We start from the raw sequence: 22423 nt of genomic DNA on the forward strand, positions 1-22423 counted from the left end.
GAGTTCTTCACATGGTGTTCGCACTGGCTGATCAATGGCTGCAGAAGAGACGTTAAGTATTTTGCTACACGATAGGTGGGCCTTAATATAGCGCTATCAATAGGTCTCAGTGCGACACTGGCTTCATGTATCTTGGCCATTCAAAATGAGGTCATAGATTGATGCTGATTAGGCGTCTCCACTGACCAATCATTCCGCCCTTTCCTGCCAGTACTTATATAAGAAATGATTCTGTTTGATTCTCTCATACTGTATCCTGATGATTAGAAAAATGCTGTCACTTCTCGAAACGCAGTACCATGTGGATTTTACCTGGTGCCAGCCTGAAAGAAAATACAGTATATTCATCACGACACCAGGAAAGTTTCAGTTCTTGTTATAAATAAACATTATGGAGAAACTGATAGATTGTGGAAGAATTCTGAGAAAACTCACAGACAAGATGTTTCCTATCACAAATTCATATGGATGCGGATCAAACCATAGACCCCTCGCATAAGAGATGAGAATTCTATCACTCAGCAACAATGCTCCCTCTACTAGTATATAGAACGCAATTTATTTATTTATTTATTTATTTATTTGCCTGTTTTGCATACAAATGAGAGTATTCTCGAGCACGCATACAGTTGTCAAAATTACAAAATAATTACATATATGGTATAGAAAAAAAAACTTAGATAAAATAATACATACATAACTATGACTTTTATAAGCTTATACAATCATAATATAATTAACAAAGAAAAAAAAACATTTATACATTATCTTCAAAAAACTCATTTACCGAGTAGTAACATTTATCTACTAAGAACTCATGAAGATCCGATTTAAACATAGAATATGATTTGTTTTGTTTTAGAAAGTCAGGTAACTTATTGAAAATTTTTGTACAGTTTATATATACGCTTTTTTGAAAAAACGAGAAATTTTGGGGGATAACATGCAAATTATTAACGAATCGAGTATTGTATTTATGGACGTTACTGTTTTCTATAAATAAGTGTTTGTTACTTACGGTAAACAAGATAACTTTATATAGATACGCACAAGGTAATGGTAATATTTTTTGTCCTCGAAAGATGGGCTTGCAAGAAGATATTGGTGACAATCCAAACACAACCCTTAGTGCTTTCTTTTGTAAGCGAAACGTGCTAATACATTCAGTAGAATGACCCCAAAAAATAATACCGTAAGTTATTAAAGAATGGAATTTTGCATAGTACACCGAAACTAAGGCCTCTATTGTGACATTACCTCTTAGTCTACGGAGGCCGAAACAAATACTACTTAATTTTTTGTTGAGTTGAGAAATATGCTCATTCCAAGTTAGTTTCGAACTTATGGTGACACCAAGAAATTTAGTTGAAATAGAAAAGTCGACTTTTTTGTTATTTACCATTACGTAAGGAATAAATTTATTTTGAAGAGGATAATAAAAATTTAGCAAGGAAGTTTTATCATTGTTTAGAACTAACTTATTGTTACTTAACCAGTTACTTAATCGTGAAAACGCAGTGTTTAGATTATATTCAATATCATGTCGTGAGTTACCTGTAATAATAACATTGGTGTCATCAGCAAATAAAACACATTTATTAGGCAACATTTCATGTGTCAAATCATTGATGTAAATAAGAAAGAGCAATGGACCAAGCACTGATCCTTGAGGTACACCAGTTAGTATTGTACCTTTATAACTACTAAACTTATGCATTTCGCCATTATTTTCGTTCGTAATTTGAACTATCTGATACCTATCCTTCAAGTAAGACTCGATCCATTTATTGGCAGTTCCTCTTATACCATAAAAGCTTAATTTTTTGAGTAAGAGATCATGATTTACAGTGTCAAATGCTTTAGTAAGATCAACAAAGAGTCCAATTGCCCATTTTTTATTATTTATTGCATGCATAACAGTTGAATGAAAGAGGTAAAAGCGCTTGAAATATTATCACTCCTAATCTGACCACCATCCACTAATTATGATATTGAACGAGCTGGTCAAATTACAAAGCTTTAAATAGTATCTTCAAAACATACTGACCATTTTAATCGACAGTGCATTCTAAGAACTAGGCTGATACGCTATTCAAAATATTTTTACATGATTGTTTCTTTTTCAGTTATTTTCAAAATCATTAAAAACAGTAAATCTAACAAAACTTTCATTGAATTTGAAAGAAAACAACAGGGACCTATTTCTCAAAACTACTAGACCCGTATTACTAGTGTGAAATTTTTCAAAATCGAACTTGTACAATATATACACCATGAAATCACGACAAATTAGAGGTATCAGTAATGACTTTAGATTATTTAGAAATGACTTTTACTATTATTCTAAACTTTCTACTTCATGATATTTTAGGATTTTACGAAACATATTACAACATTTGTTGCTTTGAGAAATAGGCTCCTGAAGAAATAATAACTTGTAAACTCATTAATTTCTGGCCAAAATGAGATTACAGTGAGATTGCATGATACAAAACCCAACTGAAGTCAATAGATGAACCATGAGTTCTGCAATGGAAAGAAATGACTTGCTATTTTCTATCAAATTTTCCTGGAAAATTCCCAACACATTATACAAGAGTACAAGAGAAAGTAACATACAGCCATACCTGCAGGTAACGAGTGATATCGATTTCAATAAAGAATTCTTCACATTCATCAACAGCACACTGTACATCTGAGGAATGTAGTGAATAATTCAGTTGCAAAGATTTATATAATGTGAACACAAAACACTTGAAGAAGGTCATACTCAGCAGCTTACAGTGTTGCTTCAAACTTTGTTTATCTATAAGTAAAAAAGAGAGAATTCATAAGAAATATTTACGAATATACAAACATTCACAAACGAAAGAAAAAAGTACTGGACCAAGAGTCCCTGATTTGATTCCCGATTCAGCACACGTAATATGAATTCCATGTAAAACTGTACGTCTGTGTCTTATATAGTTTTGGCGATGAAATACGACGTTACAATCTAAACAAATAACATCAACTGCGAAATAAAAAATTCAGTTACATTAAACACTACAAAAGTACCACAATTAACCTTGTCCTTGCGCAGTAATTCATTAACACTACTTTAATTACATGAATCTTTCTACGGATTCTCTAAAACAGTGGCTCACAACGGATTCCTGCAACACTCAAGCTCAACTAAGTAATTACAATTAGTGTTTAAAATAATGTTCAAGGATGTAAGTTTTACACAATGTATTAAATGTACAATTTTAAAGCTAAATATTAGTCCACTACCATTCTTATTCTATCATCAATGCTAATGTAAGTTCTCACTGCATTTAATTTTTGGCTATTCTAAGAAAATGAAAGAGGATAACAGAAATCTTCATTACAAGCAAATTACTCTAATTTATCATCTACGATAAGTTAGGAAGACGTACAAGTATGTAATTATAACGTGATTACACTATAACAAAAATATGAAATTTTGAAATCTAAAAATTATTAGTCAAAAATGTAAACCTGAGAAAGAAAAATGTTCTAAGTGAATCAGAGATTCGTGTAAACTTTTAATCCTTAACTTACGACGCCCGAACGTCCAGTATGATTCATGGTACAACGGGACATTTAAATGATTTTTAATAGTCTGTAGTATATGAAACAAAAGCGTATAGCATCACTTCTATTGTGCACCAAGATATGAAGTAAAAAGTATTTTGTTGTCTCTACTATAATTTTTGGTGGCATTTATGATACTTCGTGCATATTCAGTGTAGCCAGAGAGACCAAAACGCAAATTTTAGAAGAAAATCATAAATTTGAGGGAAAATACCCCCCCCAAACTCGCCCGTTTTGATTTGGTTTGTGCGAAATTGTCACTGGAAATGTACCTAAAACCTTTCCAATGCAAACTCAGTTTGTTTCAGGTCGATATGAGATAGTATTATTACTATATTTTTTTTCTGACACCAACAAAGGTAGTTCAACAAAGGGAAGTCAGTGATTTACGCATGTAAGGTATCAGTTCGGTCTTTCTTTCTTTCTTTCTTTCTCTCTCTCTCTCACACACACACATACACACAAATATAGAACTGAGATTCAGGATTTTGTTTATTACGTATGAGAGATCCCGAAGAAAGAAAAGAAAAAAAAAAGAAGGGAAAGACAGAAGAAAACACAGGTCCACCCACGCTAAAAACAGGTTCAGTGCTGAACTCATATTGTTTAGTCTACAGGACAAAGCCTCCACCCCCCGCTCCTTAACGTTGGGTGTTCGAATCTTATCACGGGTTTCCCTTCTGCTGCCTGTACGTGTGTCTGCTGAAATCAGAGAGAGAGAGAGAGAGGAAAAACGCACGTGATAAGATTTGTTTCAATTCTTAAAAAACAATAACATGCCTTGCTTATGTTGATTATATGGAGCCGGAAATAGATATATGATGCTTATCTTGTAGGCATGGGTGTTTCGAAGCATGAAGAACATTTTTTTCTGCGAAACTAACAAACACTAGTGGTTCTCAAACGAAGAAACGCGAGTATGGAGGACCCACGTGGCTACGTGCGATATCACGTCAACCGTACCGAACGATTTACATTTTCTGCGAGATATGACGTTTGCTAGTTTTTAAGGGTTAATAGTCAGTAAATACTATTTGCATTATAATAAAGATTTGAAGAAGATATCTATGCAGAGAGAACACAATAAATGTGCAAAACCAATCTCCATAGAAGGTCGTCTTTGGGAAATACGTTCTGAATTTTCTGAAAAAGTCAGAAAACTAGATTGCTTTCTCCTCACACGAAAATAAGATATTTTGCATTAAATGACTTACTGCAGCAGTTACTCAGTCTTGCAAATTCGTGTGGTGTAATGCTAACGTTAGTGTCTGTAAGTGTGTCAATGTTCTCGTCAGAATAGAAATCCTAAATTGAAGATTATCAAAATGTATTCACCAATTAGAACAATTTTCCATACTTTTGATGTAATAAGGTTTCAAATGAATTGAAATGAAATTTCTGATTTTACATCGCACGATTATGCCCTTCAGGCTAAAGGAGACGGATGATTAACGAAAATGAATAATTTCAAATTGGTGGAATGAGAATGTGAAAGGAAACCGGAAAATCTCTCCTTAAAATCCACGAACAAACTCACATGACCTGGGATCAAATTAGAAACCTCTAGCACCACAGGTGAGCGCTCTACCACTTAGCCACTGTGCCCTCATATTAAGACTTCGCTTTCAAACACTTAATAAAAATGATTTTATATATATATATATATATATATATATATATATATAAAGACCCATACTTCTAATGTCAATCTTTTACTTTCATTACTCAGAAGTTTGCATTAGCCTAAAGAAAATAATCGTGGGACGTTAAACTAGAAATTTCATTTCATTTCATATATAATAGCTAAAGTAATCGTATGAAAATTTTAGAAAAAAAATTTCTTGAGTCAGCATTCTGAATGTGATCAACAGTACCTCACTAACGGTTTGCAAGCAACATAATTACTGTTTGATAGCGTAAAGGATTTTTTTAAAGATGACATTATTATTATTATTATTATTATTATTATTATTATTATTATTATTATTATTATTGTTATTTAATAAATCCATAAGTAACTCACCCAATGTTCCATCCGATTCTTCCGATTTTGGTTCAGGACTTGGCTGTTTAGCTTGTGATTCGGTTCCTGTTGCGTCTGCATCAGTACTTGTTTTGATTTCATCATCATCAAAATTAACTCCTACTTTGAAGGTTTTATCCTCATAAATATCACTAGGTCTATTTTCTGTCTCCTTATACACTAATAGTTCTATCAATATTGAAAGTGGGCAGTCATAAACATATACAGGGAAAGTGATAGATCCGTTTAATGGCTTGTGATTTTTGGGTAATTCTTTTTTACCATTTGACACAACATTGTTCAGAATCTTAGACGAGTTCATTTCAATCTTTTGGTTTGTCTGCTTAATACTGCTATCACTACTTTTACCAAACAGAGCTCTTTTGAAGTTATGAAACGAAATTTCTTGATGAGCAGTATGGTGCTTTGGATGTGAGTCGATTGAGCCCGTTCTGTTTCTCTCAACAGGTGGTACAGATTGTGACAATCTGGCTTTAGTCACAGTATCGAGGGAACCAGCACGTAACCTGAACGGTACGTCTATAACATCTTTATGAGAAAAGGCATGTCCTTCACCCGAAATGTCATCACAAAAGACTTGCTTATTGTGATCGTACGAAGACGCATCGCATAATGAGCTCCGAGAAAGAAACAAAGTATCTGTGTTGACCCCACGATAACTGCCATGGATTCCTGAACTGGAGTCTTTGGCAGGCCTGCCGTTCAGAACTTCAGCGGAACTCTTTTTATCCACGGTTTCATTTTCGCACGAAGTACACACATCTACATCATCTTGACCACTCGTATCGTCCACAAACTTCACAGTTCTCGCGTTGCATTCTGATTTGTCATTCCTATTAAGCATTAATGTTTTGAGATCTTTATAACTTGCTGGGACAAATGTCAATACTACATGAGTCATACTTATTCCTTTTATGTAGCATTTCCATTTTGGACATTGATTTGGAACTTCAATTGTGCTCTGTTTTCTACTTGGAGGATGATGTTTTATATTAGGACTTTTGGGGGAACCAACCAAATTACCTAGAAGAGAAAAATATAATATTGTACATTTATACTTAAACAATAACACTACAACGCAATGAGAGATAAGTATGTACAAGATCCACAAAAATAAGTAAATAACACTACTATTGCAATAACCGCTTACTTAATAATGTTAGGTGTTTTAAATTCTAACAGGATGTTCAATATCTAGTTAAAACTTTTTGCTGGGGAGCGTATGACATTATGAAGGACAGAGAGATAAATTACAAATCAGGTACATGGGATAAGGGATCACCAAAATACACAAATGTTCATGACAAAAAAATCCTTCATCCAAGCTTACACAGATAGTTGGATTGTGAAGTATCTGTTAAGTTAAAAAGTTAATTAATTTTAAGTATTGAATATTCTGTTGAAAGTACGAAAGAATACAAGGTAAGCAATTATTGCGACAGCTCACCACTCTCTTGGACAATCGATTTTTTGAGCACAGTATATCAGTTCCCATAAAATTCAGATCACTGGAAGTTACACATTCCACAGATAGTCCCAGCTATTACTTGAATAATCATTTTTTTTTTTAATGTACACGTAATAATGAAATTATAGAACTTCTGAACCATTCCACGAGAAAGTGGTCATGAGGGTGAGGATTCCATTTTGTAGTAAATACAATTTAAATAATCTCATGTATTTCTTAGATATACTCATTTTATTGAGTTTGACTTAAAAAGTGTGACACGATTAATGATTTTAAGACATGTAAAGTTATTCCTAGATGTTCCAGCTTCTTCTCGAATGATGTGTAAGAAGATATCTGAAAGTTGTCAAAATTTTCTGCTGAGAACATGTTCAGGTAAGCTCTGCTGTGTTCACTGTTAGAGTTAGGGTTTGCTTTACATAATTACCTAGTATTCATCTTAGTCCAATCGATAAGTTAATTTTAAAAAGTAAACTATGTAATCTAATTAAAACTATGTAATCTAATATAATCTACGTAATGGAAAACCACAAAATGTTTTGTTCTAAATGTTATGAGTTAAATGATATTCTTGAGCTTTCTGGAAAGTAATGTTCGTTGTGTTTCTAATACTTGTACAACATTTTTTTTTATTACCATTATTAAAGCAACTGTTATTTCTAAATGCAACTACGCGAGAAGAAAGCCTAAGCCGCGAAACGACATTGGTACGGTGTAACGAGATTTTTCCGAGGATCTGCTTTCGCGGTGTTCCTCAGGAGCTAATCTAAACATGATCTTCAGTACCCACGATGCTTATTTTGCAATGTTGCGTTACCGGAAGGAAATTTGACGAAACAACGGTGAATTGTGTATTGAATCTCCATTCTTGGCCAAATGCACTGTTAATGTTTATTGTAGTTTGAAGAGCAGATTGTCCCAGTTTAACTTCGTACAGAAAAAATCACTCGCAATTATGTATTTCTCGTGGTGCACTTTCATACGACCCTGTTTAACAATGCATAACCTGCTGATTATTTGGGTGGGCCAGCCTGTTTACTGGACGTGTACAGAGTTTGTGATATTAAACATGTGACCTTAGTCTATCCCTGTGTTGTGTTGCTGAGATAGGTTTCCCACCACACGTGAAAGTAGACATTTCATTCGAATCAACCTAGTTTTCACATTTTCTTACACTTACTGTATATTTGTTAGTTCATCATTTAGCTGCTTTGCGAAATTCTGACCTTTGCTTCAGCAATTTATTAACCCCTCCTAGTATGTCTAATGGCTAGCGCGAGTATTTTTGGCGCACAACGTTCCGGATTCGATTACCAGTAGAAGAGCATAGAGTGCACAAGCGATTCAGAACCCAATTTTAAAAATCTAGGTATCCTGCTATATAGCCTCGCTGCTGATGAAGGACGTAAATACAAATCAATCCCATATAATTATAAAGGTAACCAAGAAAGTTCCGTCGCTTCTTATGGAGGTCAGTGTTCAACTGGCCCTCACACCGTGAGTTGAATGCGAATAGAGATAAGGCGAAGGTTAGTGTGGGTATATCCAACTACCAGGTTGTGGCAGTTCACTTACATGAACTTTCGTACAGACAGAGTGAACATAGGACCTCCACAGAGCGTCATAAGGGCGTGTATGCTGTACGAGTTCAAACTGCGGTCAAACACCGCTGCAGCGAGACGGAAGATATTCCAGGCTTTTGGTGAGGGTGTCCTGACTATGCGGACAGTGCAGCGATGGTTTACCAAGTTTAAGGACGGTAATGAAACACTCGAAGACGCACCACATGATGGAAGACCAACACGTGTACAAGATCTTCAGGAAACAATTGAGGCGAACAGTGGCCAACATGTGAGGAACTGGGAGTACAATTCAGTGAGAGTGGAGAAACCATTCGACAGCACCTCCATCAACTTGGGAAGCACTACAAGTTGGGTCGATGGGTCCCACATGATTTTCCGGCCAGAAGGCAACGCGAGCAGACACCTGTATTTCTTTACTATCTCGACTGAGGAAAGAGCCTTTCTGGACAGGGTGTTGACATGTAATGAGAAGTGGGCCCTGTACGAAGCCTCACGGCACCGTTATCATTGGTTAGCATCCCATGAACCGGTACCAAAACAGCCGAAACCAGCACTGCGCCAGAAGAAGGTCCTCCTGTGTGTTTGGTGGACTACTCGCGGCATCATGCATCTGGAACTGCTCAAAGCTGGTCAGAGCACCAATGCAACTGTGTACTGTCAGCAGCTGAGCCGTGTTCAAGAAAAACTCAAAACTCTGGAGCCAACACTTCTGAATCGCAAAGGGGTCCTCCTGTTACAGGACAACGTTAAGCCCCATGTGGCTAGGATGACCTGGGACACAACCCTACGCCTTGGATGGGAAACACCTTTGCCTCCGCCATACTCTCCAGACATTGCATTGTCAGATTATCACCTGTTCCATTCCTTGGACAATCACCTTAGAGGACACCAGTTCAAATCCCTAGCAGAGGTGCAAAGTGCACTTGATGCCTTCTTTGCTTCACGATCCACCAAGTTTTACCGCGATGGAATCCATGGCCTTCCAGAATGTTGACAGAAGGTCATCGATGTTGATGGAAGCTATTTTTTATTTTCCAGGTACGTCTTAAGTGATATATCAATGTTCGAAGGTGGTGGGTGAAAAAGCGACAGAACTTTCTTGGTTACCTTTATAAATGTATGTCAGGTAACATACGTGTGTGCTATTCAGACCAGAAATAAAGAGCTCATAAAACATAGCCAGTTCAAGCAAGTGAATTTAATGTTGTATATCGTCGGCGGCAATTCAAAACCTGCTATGTGCATTTTGCAGGAGAAGCGAAAAACAGTATCCTGATTAGCTTTTTGGCTTTATAAAAGTGATGTTATAAGTAATATTTGATGCTGCACGTAACTGGTACCTTCTCAAGTTACTTGAAAAGGTATCAAGTTACGTGCAGCATCAAATATTACTTATAACATCACTTTTATAAAGCCAAAAAGCTAACCAGGATACTGTTTTTCGCTTCTCCTGCAAAATGCACATAGCAGGTTTTGAATTGCCGCCGACGATATATTGTTGTTCAAGGTATTCGAGAAAAATAATTCATGTATGAAATGCAGCCTGTATTATAGTTGTAATACTGATGTCTAAATGGTCAACATTTTTGGAGATAATGTAGTTGTGAACTTTCTTTCTTTCTTGTTTTTCGAAGCATTATGCTTAACATCCAGATCTTGGAATCAATCTTGCCAAATGTCAATAATAACAGTTTTTACAAAAGAGTAATCCGCTTTGTTCAGCTCTGTGGCACTATGGCAAAGGTTGATTGAGATTAAACAATTTGTGTTGCTAAGATATTAGTATTCGAATTTACAGTTCATTACGAAATACATCACGTATATCTGGCCCGGAGAGGAAGTGTACAGTCGTAGAAGTATCATACGCTTGATATTTAGGATATTAATTCAGAACAGATATACTTTTACATATGTGACAATGGATTGTGATTTGTCCTGTAGTTTATTGTATCAACAAACCATTGTACAATCCACGGCAAAAAACCTGCAATATGAGCATATAAGTTTATTGTGAAATGACGAAGTCTTTTGCTCCAAAATAAGTGTGCACGGGAGGAGGCCGAGGTTTATCCTGGCGTGATTCGTTCCATTTAGACGTTATGTTCATTCCCTGTGCTGTTAGGCGTAGTTTCACAATAAACTTACATCCTCATGTTGCAGGTTTTTTGCCGCGGACTGTACAATAGAGGGTGAAAAGTAGAAAGTCCATAATTCGTATTTGTAAGGAAAACTGATGTTAGTTGGTTTCTGTAGTTTTCTAAGGAAGATTTCAAACAAAAAGCATAATTTCGAAGTAGTATGTGCATAATGAAATATGTGCCACCGTTAGGAAAAGATAAATAATAATATGTACAGCTTGCTAGTTTTGCTACAGTAGAGTACATAAATAAATAGCAATTTCTTTCAGCAAAGAACTGGGAACGAACGACATAATTTTTAGAACACCAAAAGTTCGTTTATTCTATTTTCTCGAAAACTACACATGAGAATTTACTCTCATGCATTTTTTTGTTCAGCTCGATATGATCTATCAACTGATATAGGTCTTATATTTGGACAATACTTTAGTTAAACGTAAATTAAAATTCAGTGGTTAGTGATAACTTTAAGCCATATCTTATTTAACGGTACTATATACTGTGGTCTTGCTGGTGCCCAAATCGAGTTGGTTGATTTTAGTTTAGCGTCCCTTTCAGCAGCGAGGCTATATGAGACGTGGACCTACTGATTAACGTGGAATCCGAACCACATGAGTTCCCGCCGGGAATCGAACCGGGGTCTCCCACGCGAAAGACGCATACGCTAACCGCTTAGCCACGAAGGAGCTCCCAAATCAAGAGTTTATTGAGGGTATATTTTAGTATCAGCTTCACCTCAAAATTTTACGGTATCCATACATCATCAATTTTTCGGTTCACAAAGAAATTTGTTTTCTCTACTTTCTCGAAACCTATGCATGAGGATTTACACTCACCCTATATCATTTTGTTGAGCTCAATAACATTTATCGATTGGAATGCATACTTCCTTTCCCGTTAAACGTTAATAATGAAAGACTTGCAGCCCTCTGCAACTAGCATTTTGTGAATGTCTATTTGAAAGTTACCCAACTTTCCCAATTCTAAGCCAATTGGCATTTGTATTCCATTTCTTTTAATAGTCTCATTTGTAAGATAATATAACGAAACATACTTAATGAACTTGTACATTACCTATGGTTTCAGAGTTTTCAAATTTTGGCACTGGTACACCATACATTCCCTCATCCCTAGGTCTTTCATAAAGGAGTTTAAGAAACTTCTCAGATTCTTCTGTGCTTAGTTGTAACTCTTTGTCGTGAATCTTATCGAAGTGATCGAACAACATTTCAAACAACAATTTATTTGGCGTATCCAAGTAATCATATGCATCATCCAATGGACAACTGAATGATAAATCTGTTTAAAAGGAAAACAAGACAACGTTAGTACATCTTTATCCATGATTACAAAAAAAAGTTGAGATCATACATAATATAAGAGAAGGCACCAAACAATGATTCAGAATTAGCGAACGTACGAAAACTATTCTAAAATCACTTTTGTGAAAATTTTAAAACAAATATTGGTTCTAAATAGACAAAAAACATAAAACTTCAATTAAAAACAAACACAAAAAATATTACGCTAAGGAACATTCACCTAAAATTCTGTTAAGATGAATCAGCATCACCTCTCTTTTAATAATCCTTGCAGATAAGAACAATGTCTGCAAGCTTACATTAAAAATATGAATGTTACGAAAGAAGTTACGCGCTTCTTTAATAGAATCCTATGTTATACTTAATATGGTACAATTCTTCTTTATTTTTAATGTAACTATTCGATTTAGAAAGGTGTTATTCATTTTTTTTTTTTTCTGAACAAAATTGTTTTATTTAGAATATTGGGACTTTTAGCCTTAATTTAATATACAAGGGTGAATCATAAATGTTGCAATATTTCCACAATTCAAACAGCAAGTGCAAGTGCGTGATCGACCGTAAATACAAGGTCAAACTAGTCAAAGAGGTAGTGTGTGGCAAGCGGACTATTTAACATGGAGGCTACGACTCCGTCAATATCTTCATTTAGTTTTTAATGGAAGTGACGATGAGTGCTTAACAACGTCTGATTCGTGGACTGTTACTGTATAAGTCAAAAATCGGTCATAACGATTCGGCAGCAACCAAAACATTTGTCATCCGGAAGGGGAAGGTGTAGTGAACCAAAGCACAATAATTCGTTGGTTCCAGGAATTTCATGCAGGTTGCAAAAATAATCAAAGGTTCTTCCGCCTTAGGATAACAGATTCTGAGGTCATACGATACTCATTAAGGAAAATCCATCCATCAGCACACGACAATTGTCAAACCAAGTCGGTATGTCCCAGTTCGCTGTATCACCTGCAAAACTCGAGAAAACCATCACGAATTGCCGGATTGTGCCACATGGCCCCAATTCAGGCACAGATGAGAGTGAATGTGTGTCGACACTGCTGCAAAATCAACGTGATGTACGTTTCCTGAAACAGAACGTCAGACGTGACAAAGAGTGGATTTTTTATCCCAAATCCGAAAGTGCAAAAAGAGTGGTTGAGCAAGGGCCTTTCCAGCATGAAGTCACACTCTATGTGTGATAGAACTACGAGCGGTAATTCACTTCGGATTCGTTCCTAATGGCCATACCATCAATGCCAACCTTTATTTGGAACAGTTGATTCGGATGTTGCATTTCGCCCAAAATATTCGGCATTGGTGAATTAAAGGCAGCTATGCTGCAATAGAATAATGCAAAACCTTACTCGGCCAGAAGAAAGAAACAAAACATTCAGGAACCTTATGGTATTGAACTGGTGAAACGTCTGGTATATAGTCCTGATATTACCCCTTCAGATCACTAATTGTATCCGTTCCTGGCGCACTCCCTAAAATCACAATGTAGTGACTGACTTCTTTGCCTCTAAGGACAAGACGTGAATTCGATGAACTGGTAGGAAGGTGGCTACAGATAGTTTCAACACGAGGATCTATAGTTTGAGTGTAAGTTTGTACAAGAATATTGTAAGATTCAAGACTCGTCTTTGTACTATTGTCTCTATGTTTATATAATAAATTTTGTGTGTTCTTTCCTTCTTCGATGTCTGAACTTGAGTCAATCCTAATTATAAAAGGGAAACGTCTAGTCTGTGAATAACGCTAATTCCTAGTAGCTAATAGTCGCCGCCCAGCTATATCCATTCCCTGCTTGATTTAATTTGGAAATGGATATTAATACTGCTAACCATGAACGTGCTTTGCTTTTTATTATTAAGACGAGGCAGCATTAGTAATCTTCCCTACTATTATATATAAAAGATACGGTCACCGCATTAAAATTGATTGTTCCAATTTTTATTTATTTAAAGAAAGAAGAAAATTTAATATATTGGGTGTATCCAATATATTAAAGCATGTAGATACAAAATTAAACATACTAAATCATAAAATAACAGTATACAAAATATTAATGGAATCTATATTATAAAGTTGAAAGCGACTATGTGACTCTTAATCTCTTGAACCGCCCGACCGCTCTCGATCCAATTTTCAACATAGATGAGGTTCGGGCCTGGGATGGTATTTATCTATTCACTTTGACGATAGAACTTAGGGGAGGAGGTAGGAGGGAGAGATATTTAAAAATAAATAAAACTTAATAACTCTTGAACCACCGGACCGATCTCGATCAAATTTTCAACCTAGAATAAGTTCGAACATGAGATGATTTCTGTCATATCACTTTGACGATGTAACTTAAAGGAGGGGAAAGACATTTACAAATGATCGAAAATGACCGATATTAGTGTCGAATCTATAGTTTTTGAGGTCGCTGAGATGAACAATGACACTTCTGATGCCATTTAAATCCAAATTAAGCCCCACAAACATTGTGGGAGGGGAGTGGTATATATAATCAAATTACCTATATCAGTGTCGAATTCATACTTTTCGGGGTCGCTGAGATGAACAATGACACTTCCGATGCCGTGGCCCGCAACATGGGGAGGAGAGGGGATATATAAAAATAATCGAAAATGACCAATATCAAGGAGCGCTTTAGTAGTAATAAAAAGTGACTGACTAACGAAACATATTACTATTTTTTTTTTCTTAATTTAACCCAGCGAAGCGTGTAATTGATGCTAGTAAATGTATAAGAAAAAGTTAATTGCTACAGAAATTGACAAATCAAATTTCCTACTTGTATTTTATACGTGTGACGTGGGTTCCTGTCACCACGGCATGGCGCGTCCTCAGGTTGCGGATCGAAGAGAAGGCCTTTAGATATAGAGGTTAGCTGCGAATATACTGAATAAGCAGTCGCGGACAGCCGACTAGGAGTGGTCCTCCAGCTTGGGGGTTTGGGTAGGGCTAACAACCTCACACTTTAAAAGAAAGCACTTGTTCAGAAATATTCACAAAAGCCTCGGACAAGGACAGATAACTTGGCACGACCTCAGCAAAATAAAAAGAACATGAGATTTGGAACATGGAATATTAGGAGTTTTTATAGGGCAGGCGCGTTAAAATCCGTAACGAGTGAGTTAGAGAAATACAGGATGGACGTAGTAGGAGTTCAGAAAGTTAGGAAGGAAATTGATCTGTGAATTCCGGAAATTTTAAGTTCTTTTACGGGAAAGGAAATAAAAATCACCAGTTAGGAACAGGGTTTTTCGTTCATAAACGTATACTACCAGCAATTAAACGGGTTGAATTTGTTACTAACAGACTTTCTTTTATTACTCTTAAGGGACAGTGGTGTGATATTATTATTTTAAATGTACATGCACCAACTGAAGATAAGGATGACGATATAAAAGACAGTTTTTACGAAGAAGTGGAACGGATATTTTACCAAGTTCCGCGATACCATATGAAAATTCTATTAGGCTATTTCAATGCGAAGGTAGGACGAGAGGACATTTTCAAACCGATTATAGGGAACGAAAGTTTGCATAAGGAAAGTAATGACAACGGTGTTCGACTCGTGAACTTTGCAACATCCAAAAGCCTAATCGTGAAGAGTACAAAATTCCCACATCGTAACGTTCATAAATACACTTGGACATCACCAGACGGAAAAACACATAATCAAATTGGTCACGTTTTAGTAGATAGAAGAAGACAATCTAGCATAATTGATGTCCGGTCGCTTAGAGGGGCTGATTGTGACACTGACCACTACCTGGTAGCAGCGATAATACGAGAGAGGTTATCGTTGATTAAAGGTAATATTCATTGTCCGAAATAGGAGAGATTCAATTTAAAGAAATCAGAAGAGAGCCAGGTAAGAGAGAAATACCAGATTGAAGTTTCGAATAGATTCTCGGCTTTAGAAGATTCGGAGTGCACTACTGTTGAGAATACCTGGATTGAAATTAGAGATAGCATTAAAATTTCCGCAAAAGAATAATTGGGACACGCGGAAATACGTAGGAACAAACCATGGTTCGACCAGGAATGCATAAAACTAGCAGAGAAGAGAAAACAGGCAAAATCACGCTGGCTACAAAATCCGAATGAAATAACTACACAAAATTTCGCAGATATCAGGCGGGAAACTTCCAAAACTTTTCGAACAAAGGAACGCAATTTTCTGAAAGCTAAAATTAAGGAACTCGAAGATAATAGTAAAAAAAAAAAAAAAAACATCCGGGACATGTATAAGGGAATCAACGAATTTAAGAAAGGCTATCAACCTCGTACTTATATATTAAATAAATCTGACGGTACAGTTCTCACTGATACGGATAGCATCTTAAATAGATGGAAAGATTTCTTTGACGATTTGCTTAACACGCAACCAAAAATTATTGTGCGTGGACAAAAGGAGATACACACCGCAGAACCGTATATTCCAGAACCCAACCGAATAGAAGTAGAAACCGAATAGGTGTAGATGAAATTCCGGCTGAGTTAATTTGAGCTGGAGGCGAAAAATCGTGGAACAAGATATACAAACTCATTCTCCTTATCTGGAACAAGGAAGAAGTACCACAAGAGTGGAAAGAGTCAATCATTGTTCCAAGTCACAAGAAAGGTGACAAAACTCACTGTAATAATTATCTAGGTATTTCTCTTCTGTCAACATCCTATAAAATCCTTTCAAATATTCTATTAGCAAGATTGACCCCATACGCAGATGAAATTATTATTGGAAATTATCAGTGTGGATTTAGACGAAATCGATCAACTATCGACCAAATATTTACCATTTGACAAATACTCGAAAAAAAGTGGGAATACAATACCCCGGTACATCAATTATTTGTTGATTTTAGAAAGGCGTACGACTCGGTTAGGAGAGAAACATTATACAACGTTCTTACAGAACTTGGAATACCGAGAAAGCTAATTAGATTAATTAAGATATGTTTAAATAAATCCCAAAGTAAAGTCCGGGTAGGAAAACTTTTGTCCACAACCTTTCACGTCGAAAATGGCCTGAAACAAGGAGATGCGTTGTCGCCATTATTATTTGACTTCGTTCTGGAATATATACGCTTCGTTGACGCTATAAGGAAAATCAAAGATAGCAACCAGGGCCTACAGTTGAACGGTATTCACCAGGTTATGGCATGTGCTGATGATGTAAATTTAATAGGGGATGATAGGAGAACAATAGAAAGAAATGCAGAGATCTTAATTAACGCTTGTAGGGACATGGGTTTAGAAGTAAATGCAGAGAAAACTAAATACATGGAAGTGCGTTGGGACCGAAATACAGCAAATTATGGACGCGTTAAAATATTAAATAATATTTTTGACAAAGTGGATAGTTTCAAATATCTAGGATCAATATTAACAGACGAAAATCATATTCACGGAGAAACTAAATGTCGACTAAAAGCAGGGAATTCGTGTTACTATTCGATTCAAAATCTCTTGTCTTCGCGAATTCTGTCGAGGAATTTGAAGCTTAAAATACACAAAACGATAATCACGCCTGTTGTTCTGTATGGTTTCGAAACATGGTCACTTACTCTGAGGGAAGAACATAGACTGAAAGTATTTGAGAGCAAGATCCTGAGACGAATATTCGGACCCAAGAAGAACCGGAATGGGGAATGGCGGAAACTTCATAACGAGGAACTACATAATTTATATGGTTTACCCAACTTTGTTAGGGTCGTCAAGTCTAGGAGGCTCAGATGGGCGGGTCATGTAGCTAGGATGGAAGAAAGTAGAAACGCTTTCAAAGTCTTGACTAGAAGACCAATCGGAAAACGACCATTAGGAAGACCTAGGCTCAGATGGGAGGACAATATTAAGATGGATCTCACAGAGATTGGAATACAAAGTGGAAACTGGATGCAGTTAGCTAAGGATAGAAGTCAGTGGAGAGCTTTTGTGAACGCGGCACTGAACCTCCGGGTTCCATAGGCCATAGAGTTAGTTAGTTAATTACATCTCTAAAGGAATTCGGACTTCCTAGATTCGCTTTATTAATAGAGCTTAATGTACCCGGCATTCAGAGATGACAGGACTTCGGTCCTCCAGAAGTCATGTCTATCTTCCGGTGTAGTAATTTCTTAAACTAAATCACGCTACGTTGCAACTTATAACCAAAACATTTACTAGTGAAATGCTAACAAATTATAAGGAGTTTTCGAAAGAAACTTCGACCGAATAAAACATATTCCCAAAAATAAATGACCCCTTGTGGATATTTCCATAAGAAATAATTTCAGCAACATTATAGGTTATTAATGAAATACCATGCGATCCAAAAGTCACGCACATCAAAATTCAATTGTCTATAGTATTATAGTTGAATAGTTCCATCGGCTGCCGCAAGATGCCACATGGGTATTAACAATACTACATCTAGATGCCATTGAGATATGTCTTGAGCACACGACGATTGCATTAGTGCTTTGTGCATTCATTGGTGAACATGTTAGTAGTAATCGCATGACTTGGCCGAACTTTTTGGCCCCTGGGTCCCTGCCTCAGGACCCATGGTCCCTGGCCGGGGTCAATGACCTAGGGGTACCTAGGACCACCCCCTAAAATTTGGCCGGGGTACATAGGACCACCCCCCAGGACCCATGGTCCCTGGCCCGTGTCAATGACCTAGGGGTACTTAGGACCTCCCCTCTAGATTTTGGCAGGGTACATAGGACCACCCCTTAAATTTTGGAAATTGCCAAATCTAAAAATTTGGTATGGTAGCCTAGGACCATAGTATGTACCTCTATCAGTATTGGGTGTCTATGTCGTTCCCTTTCATGAGTAAAAAATTGCCAAAAATTCAAATTTCGGGTTTTTTTTTTTTGACCTAATTTATCCCCTTTGATGAGGTATTATTACCCTATATGGTTATATGTGCATATACAGGGATTCATTACCTTTCATAAGACATGGGTATATTGCTGCACCCCTTGAAATTTTTGGGAGGTGTACCTTGGCCCACCACTTCAATTTTGGAAATTGCCCAATTTAAACATTGGGTATTATAGTACAGGACCCTAATATGTATTATGATAAATTTGGGTGGTCCACCTCGTTCCCTTCTAGGGGTACAAAATTGCCAAAATATAAACGTAAGCAATACGTAGTACCACGTGTTTGGTTTTTGGTCGATTTTATCCCCTTTGATGAGGTTATTATCCTATATATATAGTTATATGGTCATGTATAGGGGTCCATTACCTTTCATAAGATATGGGTATATTTGTGCACCCCGGGAGGGGTACTTTTGGCCCACCCCTTAAATTTTGGAAATTGCTCATTTTATATATTTGGTATTATAGTACGGGACCCTAACATGTATTATAATAAATTTGGGTGGTCCACTTCGTTCCCTTTTAGGGGTACAAAATTGCCAAATTTTAGTACAACCACGTGTTTGGTTTTTGGTTATTTTATTCCCTTGGATGAGGTCCTATTACCTTATATGGGTGTATACAGGTGTTTATTTTCCTATTGTAAGACGTAGGTACATTTGTGCACCCCGGCAGGGATGCCTTGGCCCACCCCTTAAATTTTTTGGAAATTGCCCAATTTAAACATTTGGTATAATAGTATAGAACCCTAATATAGATCACTATAAATTTTTCGGTGGTCTATCTCGTTTCCCTTTTAGGGGTATAAAACTGCCAAAATATAAACGTAAGCATTACGTTGTACCACGTGTTTGTTTTTTTTTTGACCTAATTCATTTCCTTGGATGAGATCCTATTACCTTATATGGTTGGGGGGCGCGGTGGCTCAGTGGTAGAGCGTTCACCTTTGGTGCTTGGGGTCCCGGGTTCGATCCCAGCCCCCGCCAAGTGAACTTTGTGGTGGACAAACACCGTGCTCGTGGGTTTTCTCGGGGTTCTCCCGTTTCCTCCCACTTTGGTTGGGGGGCGCGGTGGCTCAGTGGTAGAGCGTTCACCTCTGGTGCTTGGGGTCCCGGGTTCGATCCCAGCCCCCGCCAAGTGAACTTTGTGGTGGACAAACACCGTGCTCGTGGGTTTTCTCGGGGTTCTCCCGTTTCCTCCCACTTTCTTCATTCCACCATTTTCATTCATCTCTCATTATCACCGTCTCCTTTAGCCTCACCGGCATAACCGTGGGACGTAAAACTTAAAGATTTCATTTTTTTTACCTTATATGGTTATATGGCCATGTATAGGAGTCCATTCCCTATTATGAAACATAAGTACATATGTGCACCCCCGGGAATGGTACCTTGGCCCGCCCCCTTAAGTTTTAGAAATTGCCAAATCTAAACATTTGGTATCATAGTACTGGACCCTAATATATATTACTACAAAATTTGGGTGGTCCACCTCGTTCCCTTTTAGGGTGCATTTTGTTCCGCTTTAGGAGTGAACCTTGCAATCGTCCCGAGTTTGATTCTTGGAAATGTTGAATTTAACGTCCCCGCGAAAACGGTGAGAGATGATAGGACGAAACATGAACTTACTTGACTGAGGATTGAAGCAGTGACCTCATACAGTAGAGACAAGCGCTGAGCCATCGTACACGTGTGTTGATTACTATGCAATAGTCCCGAGTTTGATTCTTGGTGCTAGTTTCAGGAAATGTTAACGTCCCACTTGAAACGATGATGAGAAATGAGAAAACATCATAAACTTACTTGCTTGCGGATTGAAGCAGAGACCTCACACATCAGAAAAAAAAAAAAACGCTGAGCTACCATGCCAACTTCAGTGCAAGCAGTTTTGCGTATGAAAAGAACATGGGCAGATTATGTTACATTACTACATATTTCTGCTTGTTGTTACGCATAGAAGCTTGTTATTGTGAAATTGCAGCATGTGCTTATACTACATCAGCATTTTTTTTTTTCTCAGCTGACGGACTTTTAATGCTCAACTTTACATTTATGTCAAAGACAGTTTCGTAACATATCGATGAGTGTTACATTTTTTCAATCAAGGAAAATGAATCACATTTTAGATGTGGTAATTTGAATGTCGTAAGAAACTAACGAGTCAACGGTATGATGTCATTATCAAAATTGCGATACTAGATGTCGTAACGATTGATGTGTAAGGAGAAAAACGTGAATAATGTCACAACCAATCAGATTGCTTCTTACATCACGTTTCGGCTCATGATACATGATGAAAGCTGTGTTTTCATTGGTTCTCCGTGATGTCATTGATTCATTTTCCTCGTTTCTGATTGGCTGATAGTGATGTCACTTTATAGTTGAACACGTTTTAGATCTAAATAAATTTCTTAATTTCATTTTTGAAGTCCTACTTCCACGAAGATCTTGAATGAACGTAGGTGTACCTCTTGTGACAGCGTGACTTTACTCCGTTCCTTGAATTTGAGGTAAGTATCAACCGCGTTTTCTTAACATCAATGGAGTGCTTTTGCATGAGGATAACATTGTTATCACTGTTTTATTTTAACATGAATTATTTAGCAAATGGAAGAATAACACTCACTTACTTGACCGGGGATCGAATTAGGAATCCCACACATTAGAAGTAAGCACAAGAAATTTGTTGATTTTGGTTTAGCGTCCCTTCAGTAGTGGGGTGCTAGGAATACAGCTTAATGTTGAATCTGAGCGCATACTGGGTGTTGAACCAGTGCCAGAGTTGCGTAACGCTAACCACTTAGCTCAGTTTCTGATAGTAAACAAAGAAACTACGCACGAATTTGTTCCCTACAACGTGAGACGTGGACTTGCAGTTTAATGTGGGATCTGATCTCCCGCCGAGAAACGAATTCGAGTCTTTCTTGCCTTAGCTCGAGAAAAGCAAGCGCATGAGATTTTGTTTTCGTTTCATGTTCGTCATACGTTTTAAAGTTCAGTGTCAGAGGAAAAATGCTTACTACAATGATTCTTTCAGCACAGTTAGAAAAACAATTTCATTCATTCTTTTTATCACTACAGAAACTTAGGTCATTTACATGTTGATGTTGGTCCGGGTTTGATTTCCAGTATGACGACAATAAAACGTTTCAGTAGTAGAACTATTTGAGATATGATCGTGTAGTCATTTTGATAATGTAGTGATCTCTGAATTCAATTTTAATTCGTGCTTTTTTTTCGTTTTAGATATTTGTTTTCTTTGCCTATTCCTTTTTTGTTTACCTTACCTTTTTTTCCCTATTTGAATATGGCTACTTCTGGCTTTACTGTCTTGCGAGAAATCAATAGACATTATCGGCGTTTTAATCTCGAAGGACGAATGCTG

The 22423-nt window shown here is 36.9% G+C and overlaps 1 protein-coding gene across 2 annotated transcripts in view; it reads right to left on the bottom strand.

The window, feature by feature from the left end:
- The window catches only part of LOC145688108 (KICSTOR complex protein SZT2-like), a 373764-nt gene that overhangs the window by 130947 nt on the left and 220394 nt on the right, over nucleotides 1-22423 (bottom strand). For both annotated transcript variants that reach the window (XM_081761856.1, XM_081761857.1), the window contains exons 22-24: nucleotides 11905-12129; nucleotides 5621-6664; nucleotides 2628-2806 (exon numbers count right to left, since the gene is read on the bottom strand). In XM_081761856.1, the coding sequence (XP_081617982.1) occupies nucleotides 2628-2806; nucleotides 5621-6664; nucleotides 11905-12129 (1448 nt within the window). The remainder of the gene's footprint in view (nucleotides 1-2627; nucleotides 2807-5620; nucleotides 6665-11904; nucleotides 12130-22423) is intronic.

This window comes from Thermobia domestica, chromosome 6 (genome assembly GCF_964235325.1).
Source record: "Thermobia domestica chromosome 6, izTheDome1.hap1.1, whole genome shotgun sequence".
NCBI lineage: Eukaryota > Metazoa > Arthropoda > Insecta > Zygentoma > Lepismatidae > Thermobia > Thermobia domestica.